We start from the raw sequence: 17229 nt of genomic DNA on the forward strand, positions 1-17229 counted from the left end.
GCTGGTCCACGGACCAGGGGTTGGGGGATCCCTGGTCTTAATGGCTCCACTCCTGAGATGGATATTTCCATTCTCTCCTTGCCTGGAGTTTGTATATTTTGCTTTTAATAATATTTAATTTTTAATACTCTTATATTTTTTTATGATTGTTGTATTTAAGTGTTTTCTCTGATTGCGGTATACCATTCAGAGTCAATTTTTATGACTCTTTATGACTCTATATAAGTTTGATTGATAAATAAAATGTTGCCATTACCAAGGAGACTTGAGTTCATGCAATACAGGTAATCCTCAACTTACAACCACAATTGAGCCCCAAATTTCCGTTGTTAAGTGAGACGTTTGTTAAGTGAGTTTTGCCTCCTTTTATGACTTTTCTTGCCACAGTTGTTAAGTGAATCACTGCACTTGTTAATAACACAGTTGTTAAGTGAAACTGGCTTCCTCTGCTTGTCAGAACGTCACAAAAGGTGACCCGGGGACAGTGCAGCCGTCATAAATATGAACCAGTTGCTAAGCATCTGAATTTTGATCACATGACCACAGGGATGCTGCAAGGGTCGTAACTATGAAAAAATGGTCATAAGTCACAGTTTTCAGGCCATTGCAACTTTGAACAGTCACTAAATGAACTGTTGCAAATCGAAGTCTACCTGTTCACAGAAGGATACTCATTAGGAATGAAACTGATCAAGAATGAAAAATATTATTCAGGCTTGATAGACGATGCATTTGTAGACATTAAATAGATCTGGTTGTACAAATGTAGCTTCTAGGGAATTGATTTATTTACTAGATAAACATCCCAGCCTTCATCAGGAGCTCAAAGCAGTTTATGCAGGAATTTTAACCCTATGAAATTGGTTGGGCTGAGAAAAAAATCCCAATTACCCAGTGAGTTACAATGGATTAAGGGTGGGCTTGAAACCGGATCTCCCTGATCCTAGTCCAGATGTCACAACAGGTGGCAGCCTTTAGCTGACCTTGGCTGCTCTTAGAAATCTTAGGCAGGATCAGAGTTGATTAGCTCTTGGATGAGAGAGACCACCAAAGTAGAAAAAAATATCCTAGAAAAAGCAGTAACAAACCACTTCTGTGTTATTGCCAAGAGACCTGCATGGTTGGGAGTCAAAGGACGTGAAGGACAGTGGTGGATTTCTACCGGTTCACCCCGGTCTGGGTGAACCAGTAGTGGCGGCGGCAGGAGGCTCCACCCACCCGCCCAGTCATCATGGAACATCATCATGGATGCTCTGTGCATGCGCAAAAGGGCGAAGTGAGTGCTCCCGGTTCTGAACCGCTAGCGAAGGTAAGTGGAACCTACCACTGGTGAAGAAGTCTTAATTCAAGAATGACTTCATTAAAGAGAAGGAGTCCATTTACACAGAAATAACAAAGATACAGGGAGGAACTGTGCAATGATATTTGAATGTGTAGGTGGTGGTGCTTCTTCCTTCCTGTTGATAACAGAAGCTTAACAGAAGAAAATTCTGATTCCCAAGGATGGGAATGACAACATAGTAGAACAGAATAACAAGAATGGAGGGACTTCTCTGAACTTTTGGGTTCTTGTCCTTTTCGAGCAGTTTTAATGTACCAGATTGCAATGTGATGGCTACTAAGGAAGTTTCTGATCGTTAAAGGACAACAGTTGGAAGTAAGGGAATATCTGATAGTGTATCACTGCACCTAGACCAGGGGCCGGCAACCTTAAACACTCAAAGAGCCACAAAGGTCCTAACCAGAAGGCCCCCCCACTTTCAATTCTGGAACCGACCGGAAGTCCGGTTCCTCCACCAGAGTCTCCTCCTAGCGCGGTGTCCTTTTTCCCTCTACCGACTGGAAGTACAGCCCCCCCCCCCGCATAGAGTCTCCAGCCCCCCCATAGAGTCTCCTAGCGTGCTGTTCTTTTTCCTCTACCTGTCCTAACCGAAAGCCCTATCAATTGTGGAGCCGAGTGGCGACAGGGAGCCACAGCAGAGGGATGAAAGAGCCACATGCGGCTCCAGAGCCGCAGGTTACCGATCCCTGACCTAGACTTTGGCACATCTACTGACCTTTGTGTATAGATGTCTTCTACATCTGCATACAAAGCACAAATAATTGTCCTATGTTACTCAGTAATAATTGTGACACACCTTTTCAGATGGCACAGAAATGATTGAATAATGAGGGCGTTCACTTTGTCTTCCTTCTGACTTGTATTTGCATCGTGTATCCTGGTTGAAAGGTTGTTCCTCAGCCTTGCGAAGTACAATAGATTGAGCAACAGGACTGCACTTGCAGCTCTGCCAAGCAAGCGCAGGTATCTTTGCCTTAAGACCAAAGTACAGTCTTGCTTAGTGGTATTACATCATCAGTGTTACAGGGCCATTTCAGAAAACATCCAGTTCCTGAATCTCCCTTTCCTCACTTTTCCATATACAGAGAAACATTAGAAGTTTATGGTCAACAATTTTTGGCTCCTAAGCTACCTGATATCTACTAGATTCATGTACTTTGTAAAGCCATTGTGGGGTTTGTTTCCTTTAGGTTTGATTAGTATAGGTAGTCCTCCACTTACAACAGTTCGTTTAGTAACTGTTACGACCGTTTCTCGCATTTACAGCCATTGCAGCATCCCCATGGTTATGTGATCAAAATTCAGATGCTTGGCAACTGAACTGATTCATATTTGTGACGGATACAGTGTCCCAGGGTCACGTGATCAGCTTTTGTGACTTTCTGACAAGCAACATCGATGGGGAAACCAGATTCACTTAACAACCGGGTTATTAACTTAACAGCTGCAGTGATTCACTTGACAAAAAAGGGGCAAGAAAGATTGTTAAATGGGGCAAAACTCACTTAATGATCTCACTTAGCAACAGAAACATTGGTCTCAATGTGGTCATAAGTCAAGGATACCTATATATATATATATATATGGTGTGAATTTAACCACTGTAGTTTCTAAATCCGGGTCTGTAGCTTAACATTTTTGTAACTTTTTTTAAAAGTATTTTCAGTTTGTTTAGCATCCAAACAACCTTTTGGTGAGTTATGATCTAGAAAACCAATATATAACAAAGCTAGATTATTAAAACAAAGCAGAGGGGTTCTTTAAAGGCACCTGATGGTCATTAAGGCCCAAATTTGAGAGTAAAAAGTAAGGTCTTTGTCTGACTTAAATGGGTAACATCAGTGCTAGCCAGGATCCAGGAAAGGATATTCCAACCCTGCTAGATGTGTGAACAAGAAGCCAGAACTCTTCAGTTGTTGAGAACTTTGGAAGTTGAAGTGCACATATCTGGCAAGTGCCCAAATTCAGAAAAGCTGGTGTATAACTTAGCATTATAGATAATGTCACGACTATGGCTTGCACAACCAATCACGGCTGGAGGTGATTTTTGAAAGAACCCTGTGGGAACCGCTTAAATAAGTAAATAACAGCCCATGTCTGTTATTAATGATGAAGCTCTCCAATTTTTTTTTTATTTACCAGGCACGTACTAACCTGCATTGTAGAAAAATGTCAAGTTTCTGTCCTAAACTGTGTTACTCTGTTCTTGTTTTCGTTAGGAAACTCACAAGCAATACAGACAGAAGCTGGAAGATCTGACAAAGCTCCAAGGTAGCATCTCCAGCTCCATTTCACGACAGAAAAAGCAACTGAAGGAACTCTCTCTGACTCTTAAGAAGTACGTTTATAGTCATTATTCCATATTGTTTGCAATGCCTGGGTGGAAGTGCTTGGACAGGTCATGTGTATTAACTACTGAGCCAGCAGATAACTTTTGTATTATATCTAAATACCAAAAATTGAATTATGAACCATGAGATTGAGTTGGCTCTCTTTTCTTCAAGTGTGTCAGCTCCTTCACCTGCTCCTTTTCCCCCCCCTCCCTTCTTTTAAAGGAGACCAGACGGCAACTAGACTTGAAAATTATTTAATAGTTTATATCCTTCTCCTCCTCTCTTAAGTCCATCTTAAAAGTGAAAATCAGTCTGTTGATTTGCTTCTATCTGGGCATTTTCTGTCTCGGCACAAGAGTTGGGAGAAGCTGGTAGGAGCAGAAATTAAGCCAGGAGCTGTCGATCTATTCAAGGGTAAGCGGGAAGGGAAGCTGAAAATCAATTAATATTAGATGAGATTTTAGATACTGAAGCTGAAGGTCACATACTTTGGCCACCAAATGAGAAGAGAGGGCTTGCTGGAAAAGACCCTGATGTTGGCAAAGATTGAAAGCCAAAGGAGAAGGGGACGGCAGAAGATGAGATGACTGGATAGTGGTCACTGACGTGATGAACATGAATTTGGGCAAACTCTGGGAAATAGTGGAGGACAGGAAGGCCTGGAAGGCTATAGTCCATGGGGTTGCAACGAATCAGACACAACTTAGCAAGTGACCAACAACAACAAAAGATAAGATTTTAACATTTTTGCCTGGCGTTTTGTGAGATTTCATGTGAGAACGTTGAAAGCTTAAGAGTTTGTTTCAAATTTAATCAAGAATTTAATGCAGGGATGGTGGGGTGGTACTACATTGCTGGCTCCTGGGTTAAGTTTTTCAAGCTTCTTGCTTGCCTGTTCCATGTGTTGGTATTGTACGCCCCATTGTGGGGGGAAAAACCAGCTTGGTTGAGAAGTCTTTCACTTTACATCTTTGCTTGAGTTCAGGTAAGAATTGTGCCATGTATTACATTCTTATTACATTCTGAGGTTTTTCTGCTAATACGATTTTAAACTTTGCTTGGATAAATGCTATTTCATAAATTTCTGGCATACCTAAACATCTTCCTTTTACTAGCAATTATGGGGAAGCTGAAGTAAAATTGGTTTTCTTTCAGAGCTAATTTAAATAAGTTTGTACCATTGAATAGGAGGACGCAGTGGCTCAGTGGCTAAGATGCTGAGCTGGTCGATCAAAAGGTCGGCAGTTCAGCGGTTCGAATCCCTAGTGCTGCATAACGGGGTGAGCTCCCGTTACTTGTCCCAGCTTCTGCCAACCTAGCAGTTTGAAAGAAAAAGAGGGACCACCTTTGGTGGGAAGGTAACAGCGTTCCGTGCGCCTTTGGCATTTAGTCACGCCGGCCACATGACCACAGAGACAGCGCTGGTTCTTCGGCTTAGAAACGGAGATGAGCACCGCTCCCTAGTGTCGGGAACAACTAGCACATATGTGCGAGGGGAACCTTTACTATTGAATGTTGTATGATTTACATCAAGGGTCTTCAACTTAGCAACTCTAAGACTTGCTGACTTCAATTAGCTGTCTGAGAAATTCTGGGAGTTGAAGTCCACAAGTTTTATAGTTGGCAATTTTGGAGGCCCTTGGTTTACATTACATTTTGCAATGCTGTCAGTCTGTGTTTATGCCAGAAATGTGATGTGTTTCTTCTGAATAAATCCACACATCAGCTGGCAGAAACGTTTTAAATGGAGTAAAGATTATAAAAGGTTGAGCCTTTGAGGTAGAAGAGTTAATCTCCTTATGGGAACCAGGAAAAAGAAAGATTGTTGAAGTTAACTCTTATTAAAATTAAATTAATAATAATTGCACTAAGCTATGGTGCTCTCCAAATACTTGTTTCTGCAACATTATATTTGCTTATCTGCTAAAAACCATGCTGGTTTGTAAATAAGTCTTGCATTAATTTATAATACAATTAGGTTATCAGTTGGAGTGTTAGTAGTTTTTATATAAATTGTTTTGCAATTTGATGCTACAAAAGACTTGAAAGGAAACGCTCATTGTAGGCTCGCATAGCTTTCCATCTGCATGCATTTTTTTTTATTTGCAGTTATATCCCGCCCTTCTTCGAAGACTCAGGGCGGCTTACACTATGTCAAGCAATAGTCTTCATCCATTTGTATATTATATACAAAGTCAACTTATTGCCCCCAACAATCTGGGTCCTCATTTTACCTACCTTATAAAGGATGGAAGGCTGAGTCAACCTTGGGCCTGGTGGGGCTTGAACCTGCAGTAATTGCAAGCAGCTGCTGTTAATAACAGACTGCATTAGTCTGTTGAGCCACCAGAGCCCCTTTCTCGCCTTTCAAGAGGAAGAAGCAGACTTTATACCCGTGATGGCGAACCTATGGCACGTATGCCACAGCTGGCACGCAGAGCCCTCTCTGTGGGCACACAAGCTGTCGCCCAGCTCAGCTGCACTGTGCACATGCCTCCCGCTGCTCAGCTGATTTTCAGGATGCGCAAGGGGTGGAGGGTATGTAGGAGATGCCCGCGCATGCACGGGAGGTTGTGTGCATGGGCAGGGGTTGTGGGGAGTGCCCATTTTTGGGCCCAAGAGGCTGCATGGAGGCCTGCTAGGCCAAAAACGGGGGGCAAGGGGGTCATGCACACATGCAGAGGGGGCGTGGGGGCGTGGGGGGTTGCATGTGCATGCATGGGGGGGGAGGTGTGTGTGCATGTGCAGGGGAGCATGCATTGCATTACGTGTGCATGCACTTTCGGCACACGACGAGAAAAATGTTAGCCATCACTGCTTTATACCCTGAGTGTACATTCATTCCACCCTTCTGTTGCCAAATACTAGTTTTGAGTTTAGTGTGTATTTTGAGATTAGTGTGTATTTGGAAAGGATTCTCATTACTGCTTGGATAAGCACTTCCTTTGTGACTTACCCCAACGGCTCACTTAAAATGGAGATGTCTTGTTGTTAGGCTTTTTCAAAAGGCAGTTTTTTTGGGGGGAAAAGCACCTTTGGGGCTCCAGCCATGATCCTCACCTGTTTCCATCTCCTCCACATGCAGCCGGGAGGGGGGAAAAAATCCCTGTGTGAAATTCTAGAGCACAGGTGTCAAGCTCGCTGTGTCATGTTGCCGTCGCGTGACATATCGCGACCTTTTTTTCCCCTTCGCGGAGCTGGATTGGGCGTGGCCTGCACGTGACACATGGCGTGGGCCGCCAATTTGACCCCCTAAGGCAGGGGTCTGCAAACTTGGCTCTTTAAAGACTTGTGGACTTCAACTCCCAGCTTTGCTGGCTGAGGAACTCTGGGAGTTGAAGTCCACAAGTCTTAAAAGAGCCAAGTTTGCAGACCCCTGCCCTAAGGGTACCATCTCAAGGCTGAGGCTCAGAAGCTTTGAAACAAGAACTGAAAGCTTAGGATGCTGGATTTGGAAGTTTAAGGGGAGATTCTGCTGCTTTATCAATCATTTTCTGTCTTCTTTGAAATGTGTTCCTTTTTCCCGGTTCTGTACAGGTGCAAATCTCTTCCTGACCAAGAACAGGATGAGGATGCTCTTGAAGAACTCCAAAACATGATCAAAGAGAGACAGGATGTCTTTTTTGAAATGGAATCATACTTGCCAAAAAAGAACGGGTAAGGGAATTGAACTCAGATTCCCCCCTAATTAACATGGAAATATGTCATCCTGGAGGTGGAATCATTACATAGATAAATTCAGGTAGTCCTCAACTTACGACCACAATTGAGCCCAAAATTTTATATTGTTAAGTGAGTTTTGCCCCATTTTAAGGGTTGGCTTCTTGTTGTTTTTTTGCCACATTTGTTAAGTGAATCACTGCAGTTGTTAAATTATTAACACTGTTGTTGAGTGAATCTGGTTTCCCCATTGACTTTGCTTGTCAGAAGGTTGCAAAAGGCGATCACATGATCCCGGGACATTGCAACCGTCATAAATGTGAGTCAGTTGTCAAGCATTGGAATGTAAATCACATGAGTATGGGGATGCTGAAACGGTCGCAAATGTGAAAAATGTTCATAAATCACCTTTTTCAATGTTGTTATAACTTCAAACAGTCACTAAGTGAACTGTTGTAAGTCAAGGACTACCTGTACATTCTACTGTATACCTCCCACCCACCCCATATCTAAGCTTTTCCCCCCCTTAATTTTAATGAATCACTTGAGGCTTTCAAGAAAAGATTGGACTACCATTTGTCAGAAATGGTGTAAGATCTCCTGCTTGAGCAGGGGGGGTTGGACTAGATGACCTATAAGGTCCCTTCCAACTCTGTTAATCTGTTATCTGTCTTACTGTTTTTAATCTTTTATACTACAATCTTATCTGATAGTAAGCCACCCAGAGCCACATCATAGCGAGATTGGGCAGCAAATAAATTTAATAAATCAACTGTAAGGAGAGATTCCACTTAGCTACTTATAGCCAACAGCTGTTGAAACATAGGCAGATTTAGACTTAGAAGACTTTGAATAGCTTTATTGTCACTTTGAATGTACACTTATTGGCCCACATTAAAACTAAAATATTAAAATTAAAATATTTCATCTGGCAGAATTCCAGTATGATTCTATAGCCGAAAGTGTTTCTAGTTAGTTTGGTGCCACCATCTCTTGGTAACTCTGGGAACAGATGTCAGTTGTGGGCTAATTATAGTTAATTATAGCAAAATCACATGTTACATACCCTGTTAATGCAGTGTTCTCACAGCTGCTGTCAAAAGGAACCAGGCAGCTGATGACTATACCTTGTTATGATTCTTTGCAGATCAGTTTGAGATGTTGAGTATGCTCGGAATGTGAGACTTGTGTGACTCAGCTTAATGTTATGGAGGTATATTTTTTCCCTCTTTCTTTTGTGTTCCAGGTTATACCTGAGTCTTGTGCTGGGAAATGTGAATGTCACGCTGCTGAGCAAGCAAGCCAAGTAGGTGCTAATTGATTATAGTTTACCTCCTTGCTGAGATGTTTTACGGATTAGGACTCCTTTTAAATTTCAGAATATGCAAATGAAGTTTCTAAGCGTGTGCTAAGCCACAAAACCAATCAAACAAGCCAAGATTAATGAGCCATGGTGACGCAGTGGTTAGAATGCAGTACTGCAGGCTACTTCTGCTGACTGACTGCAATTTGGCAGTTCAAATCTCACCAGGCTCAAGGTCGACTCAGCCTTCCATCCTTCCAAGGTGGGTAAAATGAGGACCCAGATTGTTGGGGGCAATAGGCTGACTCTGTAAACCGCTTAGAGAGGGCTGTAAAGCACTGTGAAGTGGTATATAAATGCTATTGCTATTAAACTCTTGAGTGTTGTATGTTATATGTATTTGATTCAACTTACAACAGCAGCTGGGACTGGGACTGCTGTCACTAAGTGACACAGTTGTAAAGCAGAACAACATATGACCCCATTGTTTAGTGATGATCAGCATTTCCCTGTTGCTGTCATTAAGTGAGTGTATGGGTCATTAAGTGAGTTCTTCATATGACTGTGACTTCCTGCCAGCTCCTCCAGTGACTTTCCTTGTGAGAAGTTGGCAGGGAATGTTGTAAGTCACAATCGTTCAATTGCAAGGATGCATTCAGAACTGTGAGGGCCCATTGTAAATGCCATTTGTTCAACGCCGTTGTAAACCGAGGTCAATACAGAATCAGATTAATCATCAACAGAAGCACAAACAGTGCTTGGTGAAACACAGGTATATTCTTGGAAGAAAAAAGACTATACTCTCTCAAGTATAATCTAATTGATTTAATTAATCCTCCAGGGAGGGTATTTCATTCCATTCCATTCTAACAACTCTTTTTTCTGTCTATGGAGATTCTCAGTCATCCAGGTCAGGGGTCTCCAACCTTGGCAACTTTAAGACTTGTGGAGTTCAACTCCCAGAATTCCTCAGCCAGCAAAGCAAAGCTGGCTGAGGAATTCTGGCAGTTGAAGTCCACAAGTCTTAAAGTGGCCAAGGTTGGAGACCCCTGATCCAGGTCATTGTTATCCCAAAGGTGCTTTTTTTCAAGAGGCTACTGGATTTTCTGGTTTTGCTTTGGAGGCATTTCGCTTCTCATCCAAGAAGCTTCTTCAGCTCTGGCTGGATGGTCCATTCCCCACCATTCAGCCAGAGCTGAAGAAGCTTCTTAGATGAGAAGCGAAACGTCTTCAAAGCAAAACCAGAAAGTCCAGTAGCCTCTTGAAAAAGCATCTTTGGGACAACTCTTGTTCCTGCTTTTCCTTAATAAAACCAGAAGCCACATAGGTGAAGGCTTTCTAATGCTCAGTGCTAGACAGACTCATATGAGAGTAAAGAGTTCCTTAAGACATCAGAGTCCCAAGCTTCCAAGAGTTTTCAAATCAAATCAATATTTATTATAGCCATAGACTGCCATACAGGTAGTCCCCACTCAACAACCAGTTGTTTCACAGCTATTCAAAGTTATGAAGACCATGGAATAGGCTCTTTGCAGCTGGTAAAGCCTCTCCAGCCATTGTAAATGGTCGCACTGCCCGAACAAAAATCATGAATTGTGGTCACACAACTGCAAGTCAGCTTTATGATTCGTGGCATTCTGCTATCACACGACTGCGATTTGTGATGTTTTTGCTGGTTTCCAGCAAAAAACCTCCCACTTAAGTGAGTGGGTTTGCTTAACAACCATGGCTTTTGCTTGACTGCAGCATTCATTTAACCACTGCAAAAAAAAGGCTGAAAAATTACTTTTGCTTCCATGGATGCCTCGACTTAACAACCACAGTGACTTTTGTCTGTCATTCTGAACTCAGTTGCAGGCATATGTTGAGAAACAGCTTGAGAAGTTCTTCTCCATCTGCCATCCTTCAGATTATGTTGGAACTCCACTTCTTAGGGTTGGGATTTGGGGAGTTGCGGTCACAAGATACTTGGAAGGGAGCAGGTTTGGAAAGACGGAGCCAGGATCACAAGTGGCTGTCAGAACCGACTCATTCCTCCCTCTCCTTCTGCCACCCCCTTTAGGTTTGCATATAAGGATGAGTACGAGAAGTTCAAGCTTTACCTCACCATCATTTTGATCATCATCTCCTTCACCTGCCGCTTCCTCCTTAACTCCAGGTGAGTCCACAATCCTGAGAGATGGACAACCATTCCCTGTCCTGTCAGCCAGCTGAAGTTGCTACCTCCAATCCTCGGAGGTCTTTGGGAAATGGCCAGGCAGAGGTGGCTTTGGAAAGGCCGTCCAGGTGTTGAAGGAAGCAGCAATTTCAGTACAGTGAGATTAATTTTAATGGACATCCAAATATAAACAGGCTAAAAATTGTAAGCTGCCAACTTTAATTCTTAATATTGATGAGAGGCAGGGACTTCTCCTCCCTTTCTTGCACCCAGTTCTGCCTTTTGTCTCCTATGCAGCTGAGAAAAGTTTGGAAAACCAACAAAACTTCCACTGTTATTAAAAGGGAGGATTATTTAGGTTGCAGAATCTTCCTGTAACTGGAGCAGAGGTGAACAGAGTGGGGCCATTTCCTTGGCGGGAGGGAAGCATACAGGGAATGTCCCTTATTCTGGGATGTGAAAGATGACTTATCCACCACGAATACCGTAATGGAGCGAGAGGAGCTATTCTCATGTCTTCTTTTTTTATGTGTGTGGCAAGGGACCTCTTAAAATTGGGATTGTCACACCATTGATGGAATACAGTGGCTAATATGACTAACAATTTAGGAAAGTAATGAAGATTTTTTTCCCCCCCTTGGCAATGATGATGGAGCTGGCATGAGATGGTTAATTGATAATAGTGCATTTTATGTTTACGTTGGTTATTGTTACAAATGGTCGTTTTGTTTTTAGTGTCCTATTTTTTAAAAAAAAATTCCTCTGCCTATAGTTAATGTTCATTTAGTGGCCGTTCGAAGTTTCAATGGCCCTGAAAAAGGTGACTTAGGACCATTTGTCACACTTATGAAGAGAGATCCAACCTACAATGAAGGAGAAATTTCCTGTCAGTGAAAACAACTAATCAGTGGAATGGTTCGCCTCCAAGAAGTTGTGGATGCTTCAGCACTGAAGGTTCTTCAGAAGAGATTGGACAGCCATTTTTCTAGAATGGTTTGGGATGACTTTGATCCTGTGACTCCGAGGACATGGACAGGTTGCTGGGCAGGCTGAATGCCACCACATGTTTACTGGATCCGTGCCCTCCTGGTTAGTACTGGCTACTCAGGAGGTGACACGAGGCTGGCTCAGGGGATTACAAATGCTTCTCTGCGGGAGGGGTCTTTCCGCGGCCTTGAAAGAGGCTGTGGTGAGACCCCTCCTCAAGCCTTCCTGGACCCAGCTGTTTTAGGAACTACCGGCCAGTCTCCAATCTTACGCTTCACGGCGAAGGTTGTAGAGTGTGGTGGCATGTCAGCTACCCCAGTACCTGGATGAAGCTGTCTATCTAGACCCGTTCCAGTCCGGCTTCCGGCCCGGATACAATCAGACAGCTTTGGTCGCTGGTGGATGATCTCTGGAGGGCCAGGGATAGGTTATTCCTCTGCCCTGGTCCTATTAGACCTCTCAGCGGCTTTTGATACCATCGACCATGGTATCCTGCTGCGCCCGGTTGGAGGGTTGGGAGTGGGAGGCACCGTTTATCGGTGGTTCTCCTCCTACCTCTCTGATCGGACGTGACAGTGTTGACAGGGGCAGAGATCGACTCAAGGTGCCTCATGTGGGGTGCCGCGGGGTCGATTCTCTCACCCTCCTGTTCAACATCTATGAAACCGCTGGGTGAGATCATCAGTGGCTTTGGGGTGAGATACCAACTGTACGCTGATGACACTCAGCTGTACTTTTCCACCCGGGCCACCCCAGTGAAGCTGTCAAGTGTTGTCCCGGTGTCTGGAAGCCGTGCGGGTCTGGATGGGGAGGAACAGGCTCAAACTTAATCCCTCCAAGGCAGTGGCTGTGGATGCGGCACCTCGGTACAGTCAGCTGCAGATGCGGCTGTCTGTCGGGGTGAATCATTGGCCCGATGGAGAAGGTACGCATAACTTGGGCGTGCTCCTGGATGGCGGTTGTCCTTTGAAGACCATTTGGCGACCGTCTCCAGGAGAGCATTTTCAGGTTCGCCTGATCCGCCAGTTCGGCCCTTCCTGGACGGGATGCCTTATGCACAGTCACTCATGCCCTTGTTACCTCTCGCCTGGACTACTGCAATGCTCTCTACATGGGGCTCCCCTTGAAGAGCACCGGAGACTTCAGCTAGTTCAGAACGCGGCCGCTGGTTATCGAGGAGCGTCTCGGGCTCCCACATAACACCTATCCTGCGCAGACTGCACTGGCTACCTGTTGTTTTCAGTGCGCTTCAAGGTATTGGTTACCACCTTTAAAGCGCTCCATGGCTTAGGACGGGCTATCTGGGACCGCCTACTGCCGGCTTCTATCTCCCATCGTCCGATGCGCTCCCACAGAGGGACTCCTCAGGGTGCCGTCAGCCAAACAGTGTCGACTGGCGGCCCCAGGGGAGGGCCTTCTCTGTGGGAGCTCTCGACCCTGTGGAACGAACTTCCCTCGGACTTCGACAATTACCTGACCTTAGGACCTTTCGCAACTTAAAACTTATTTATTTCATATGGCTGGACTAGCCTGATTTTTATTTTTTGGATGGGTTTTAAAATTGTGTTATTTTACAGGGAGTATGTTTTTAACGTTTTGGGCATTTAAATTAGTTTTTAAGGGTTGTTTTAAATTATTGTGTGTATTTATATTTTATCTGCCTGTTCACGCCCTGAGTCCTTCGGGAGAAGGCGGTATACAAATAAAATATTATTATTATTATTATTATTATTATTATTATTATTATTATTATTATTATTATTATTATTATTATTATTATTATTATTATTATTATTATTTGATTTAATTAATCCTCCAGGGAGGGTGTTTCATTCCATTCGATTCTAACAACTCTTGTTCCTGTCTATGGAGATTCTCAGTCATCCAGGTCAGGGGTCTCCAACCTTGGCAACTTTAAGACTTGTGGAGTTCAACTCCCAGAGTTCCTCAGCCAGCAAAGCAAAGCTAGCTAAGGAAATCTGGGAGTTGAAGTCCACAAGTCTTAAAGTTGCCAAGGTTGGAGACCCCTGATCCAGGTCATTGTTATCCCAAAGGTGCTTTTTTTCAAGAGGCTACTGGATTTTCTGGTTTTGCTTTGAAGACATTTCGCTTCTCATCCAAGAAGCTTCTTCAGCTCTGGCTGGATGGTCCATTCCCCACCATTCAGCCAGAGCTGAAGAAGCTTCAGATGAGAAGAAACGTCTTCAAAGCAAAACCAGAAAGTCCAGTAGCCTCTTGAAAAAGCATCTTTGGGACAACTCTTGTTCCTGCTTTTCCTTAATAAAACCAGAAGCCACATAGGTGAAGGCTTTCTAATGCTCAGTGCTAGACAGACTCATATGAGAGTAAAGAGTTCCTTAAGACATCAGAGTCCCAAGCTTCCAAGAGTTTTCAAATCAAATCAATATTTATTATAGCCATAGACTGCCATACAGGTAGTCCCCACTCAACAACCAGTTGTTTCACAGCTATTCAAAGTTATGAAGACCATGGAATAGGCTCTTTGCAGCTGGTAAAGCCTCTCCAGCCATCGTAAATGGTCGCACTGCCGAACAAAAATCATGAATTGTGGTCACACAACTGCAAGTCAGCTTTATGATTCGTGGCATTCTGCTATCACACGACTGCAATTTGGCAGTTCAAATCTCACCAGGCTCAAGGTTGACTGAGCCTTTCATCCTTCCGAAGTGGGTAGAATGAGGAGACAGGTTGTTGGGGGCAATAGGCTGACATTGTAAACCGCTTAGAGAGGACTATAAAGCACTGTGAAGCGGTATATAAATGATATTACTATTAAACTCTTGAGTGTTGTATGTTATATGTATTTGATTCAACTTACAACAGCAGCTGGGACTGGGACTGCTGTCACTAAGTGACACAGTTGTAAAGCAGAACAACATATGACCCCATTGTTTAGTGATGATCAGCATTTCCCTGTTGCTGTCATTAAGTGAGTGGGTTTGCTTAACAACCATGGCATTTGCTTGACTGCAGCATTCATTTAACCACTGCAAAAAAAAGGCTGAAAAATTACTTTTGCTTCCATGGATGCCTCGACTTAACAACCACAGTGACTTTTGTCTGTAATTCTGAACTCAATTGCAGGCATATGTTGAGAAACAGCTTGAGAAGTTCTTCTCCATCTGCCATCCTTCAGATTATGTTGGAACTCCACTTCTTAGGGTTGGGATTTGGGGAGTTGCGGTCACAAGATACTTGGAAGGGAGCAGGTTTGGAAAGACGGAGCCAGGATCACAAGTGGCTGTCAGAACCGACTCATTCCTCCCTCTCCTTCTGCCGCCCCCTTTAGGTTTGCATATAAGGATGAGTACGAGAAGTTCAAGCTTTACCTCACCATCATTTTGCTCATCATTTCCTTCACCTGCCGCTTCCTCCTTAACTCCAGGTGAGTCCACAATCCTGAGAGATGGACAACCACTCCCTGTCCTGTCAGCCAGCTGAAGTTGCTACCTCCAATCCTCGGAGGTCTTTGAAAAATGGCAAGGCAGAGGTGGCTTTGGAAAGGCCGTCCAGGTGTTGAAGGAAGCAGCAATTTCAGTACAGTGAGATTAATTTTAATGGACATCCAAATATAAACAGGCTAAAAATTGTAAGCTGCCAACTTTAATTCTTGATGTTGATGAGAGGCAGGGACTTCTCCTCCCTTTCTTGCACCCAGCTCTGCCTTGCTGTCTCCTATGCAGCTGAGAAAGGTTTGGAAAGCCAACAAAACTTCCACTGTTATTAAAAGGGAGGATTATTTAGGTTGCAGAATCTTCCTGTAACTGGAGCAGAGGTGAACAGAGTGGGGCCATTTCCTTGGCGGGAGGGAAGCATACAGGGAATGTCCCTTATTCTGGGATGTGAAAGATGACTTATCCACCACGAATACCGTAATGGAGCGAGAGGAGCTATTCTCATGTCTTCATTTTTTATGTGTGTGGCAAGGGACCTCTTAAAATTGGGATTGTCACACCATTTTTTTTTTTTTTTTTTTTTACATTTATATCCCGCCCTTCTCCGAAGACTCAGGGCGGCTTACAGTGTATAAGGCAATAGTCTCATTCTATTTGTATATTTACAAATAATATTAACTTATTGCCCCCCCCCCAATCAACTTATTGCCCCCCCCCCAACAATCTGGGTCCTCATTTTACCTACCTTATAAAGGATGGAAGGCTGAGTCAACCTTGGGCCGGGCTTGAACTTGCAGTAATTGCAGGCTACTGTGTTCTAATAACAGGCTCCTTACAGCCTGAGCTATTCCGGCCCCTTGGGACAAATTGGGATTGTCACACCATTGATGGAATACAGTGGCTAACATGACTAACAATTTAGGAAAGTAATGAAGATTTTTTTTTTCCCCTTGGCAATGATGATGGAGCTGGCATGAGATGGTTAATTGATAATAGTGCATTTTATGTTTACGTTGGTTATTGTTACAAATGGTCGTTTTGTTTTTAGTGTCCTATTTTTTAAAAAAAGATTCCTCTGCCCATAGTTAATGTTCATTTAGTGGCCGTTCGAAGTTTCAATGGCCCTGAAAAAGGTGACTTAGGACCATTTGTCACACTTATGAAGAGATATCCAACCTACAATGAAGGAGAAATTTCCTGTCAGTGAGAACAACTAATCAGTGGAACGGTTTGCCTCCAAGAAGTTGTGGATGCTTCAGCACTGAAGGTTCTTCAGAAGAGATTGGACAGCCATTTTTCTAGAATGGGATAGGAACGTGATGGCGAACCTATGGCACACGTGCCCAAAGTGGCACGTGAAGCCCTGTTGCCCGGCACATGTGTTGCCCAGCCTGTTTGTTTTCTGGGTTTCTGGCGGGCATGGGTGTGCAACGATCAGCTGTCCTTCACAAGCGCGGCAGTGCTGAAAACCGGTATGTGCATACAGACCGGCCAACCGATTGTCAGGTGCACATGCACGCTAGAACCTGGAAGTTCAGCTTTTCCAGAGCACAATCCCTTCACACACGAGGCAGTGCTGAAAACCGGCCTGCACATGCATGCCAGCCGGATGATCATCGGGCCTGCAGGCGCACTAGAACCTGGAAGTTTGGCTTTTCCAGAGCGCAGCTCCAATGAGCATGCAACATTTCTGCGCAACCTTTTCAGCACTTGGTGCCAAAAAGGTTCACCATCACTGGTATGGGATCTCTCACCATGTGCAAAGGTTTAGACTAAAAGACCTCCAAGGTCCCTTCCAATCCTATTCTAAGTTCTCTATCCCAGAGATAGAAACTGGCAAGCAGCCACGCACTTCACCAGACAATTATATTGTTACAAGTGACCCATCACTTTCTCACTTTTTATGTCAGGGTAACAGATGCTGTCTTCAATTTTCTCCTGGTCTGGTATTACTGCACGCTGACGATTCGAGAGAGCATCTTGATCAACAATGGTTCTAAGTAAGTAGTGCTTCTGTCCAGCGTTTCTCC

General features: G+C 43.8%; 1 protein-coding gene across 4 annotated transcripts in view; it reads left to right on the plus strand.

Moving 5' to 3' along the window:
* Positions 1-17229, plus strand: part of TMEM120A (transmembrane protein 120A) — a 41754-nt gene that overhangs the window by 4299 nt on the left and 20226 nt on the right. For 2 of the 4 annotated variants that reach the window (XM_058164442.1, XM_058164439.1), the window contains exons 2-6: positions 3562-3680; positions 7213-7332; positions 8582-8641; positions 10701-10796; positions 17110-17199. In XM_058164442.1, the coding sequence (XP_058020425.1) occupies positions 3562-3680; positions 7213-7332; positions 8582-8641; positions 10701-10796; positions 17110-17199 (485 nt within the window). Of the gene's footprint in view, positions 1-3561; positions 3681-7212; positions 7333-8581; positions 8642-10700; positions 10797-15093; positions 15190-17109; positions 17200-17229 lie in introns of all 4 variants that reach the window. The other 2 variants (XM_058164441.1, XM_058164440.1) reach the window with 1 other exon arrangement.

Source organism: Ahaetulla prasina, chromosome 1, assembly GCF_028640845.1.
Source record: "Ahaetulla prasina isolate Xishuangbanna chromosome 1, ASM2864084v1, whole genome shotgun sequence".
Lineage (NCBI taxonomy): Eukaryota > Metazoa > Chordata > Lepidosauria > Squamata > Colubridae > Ahaetulla > Ahaetulla prasina.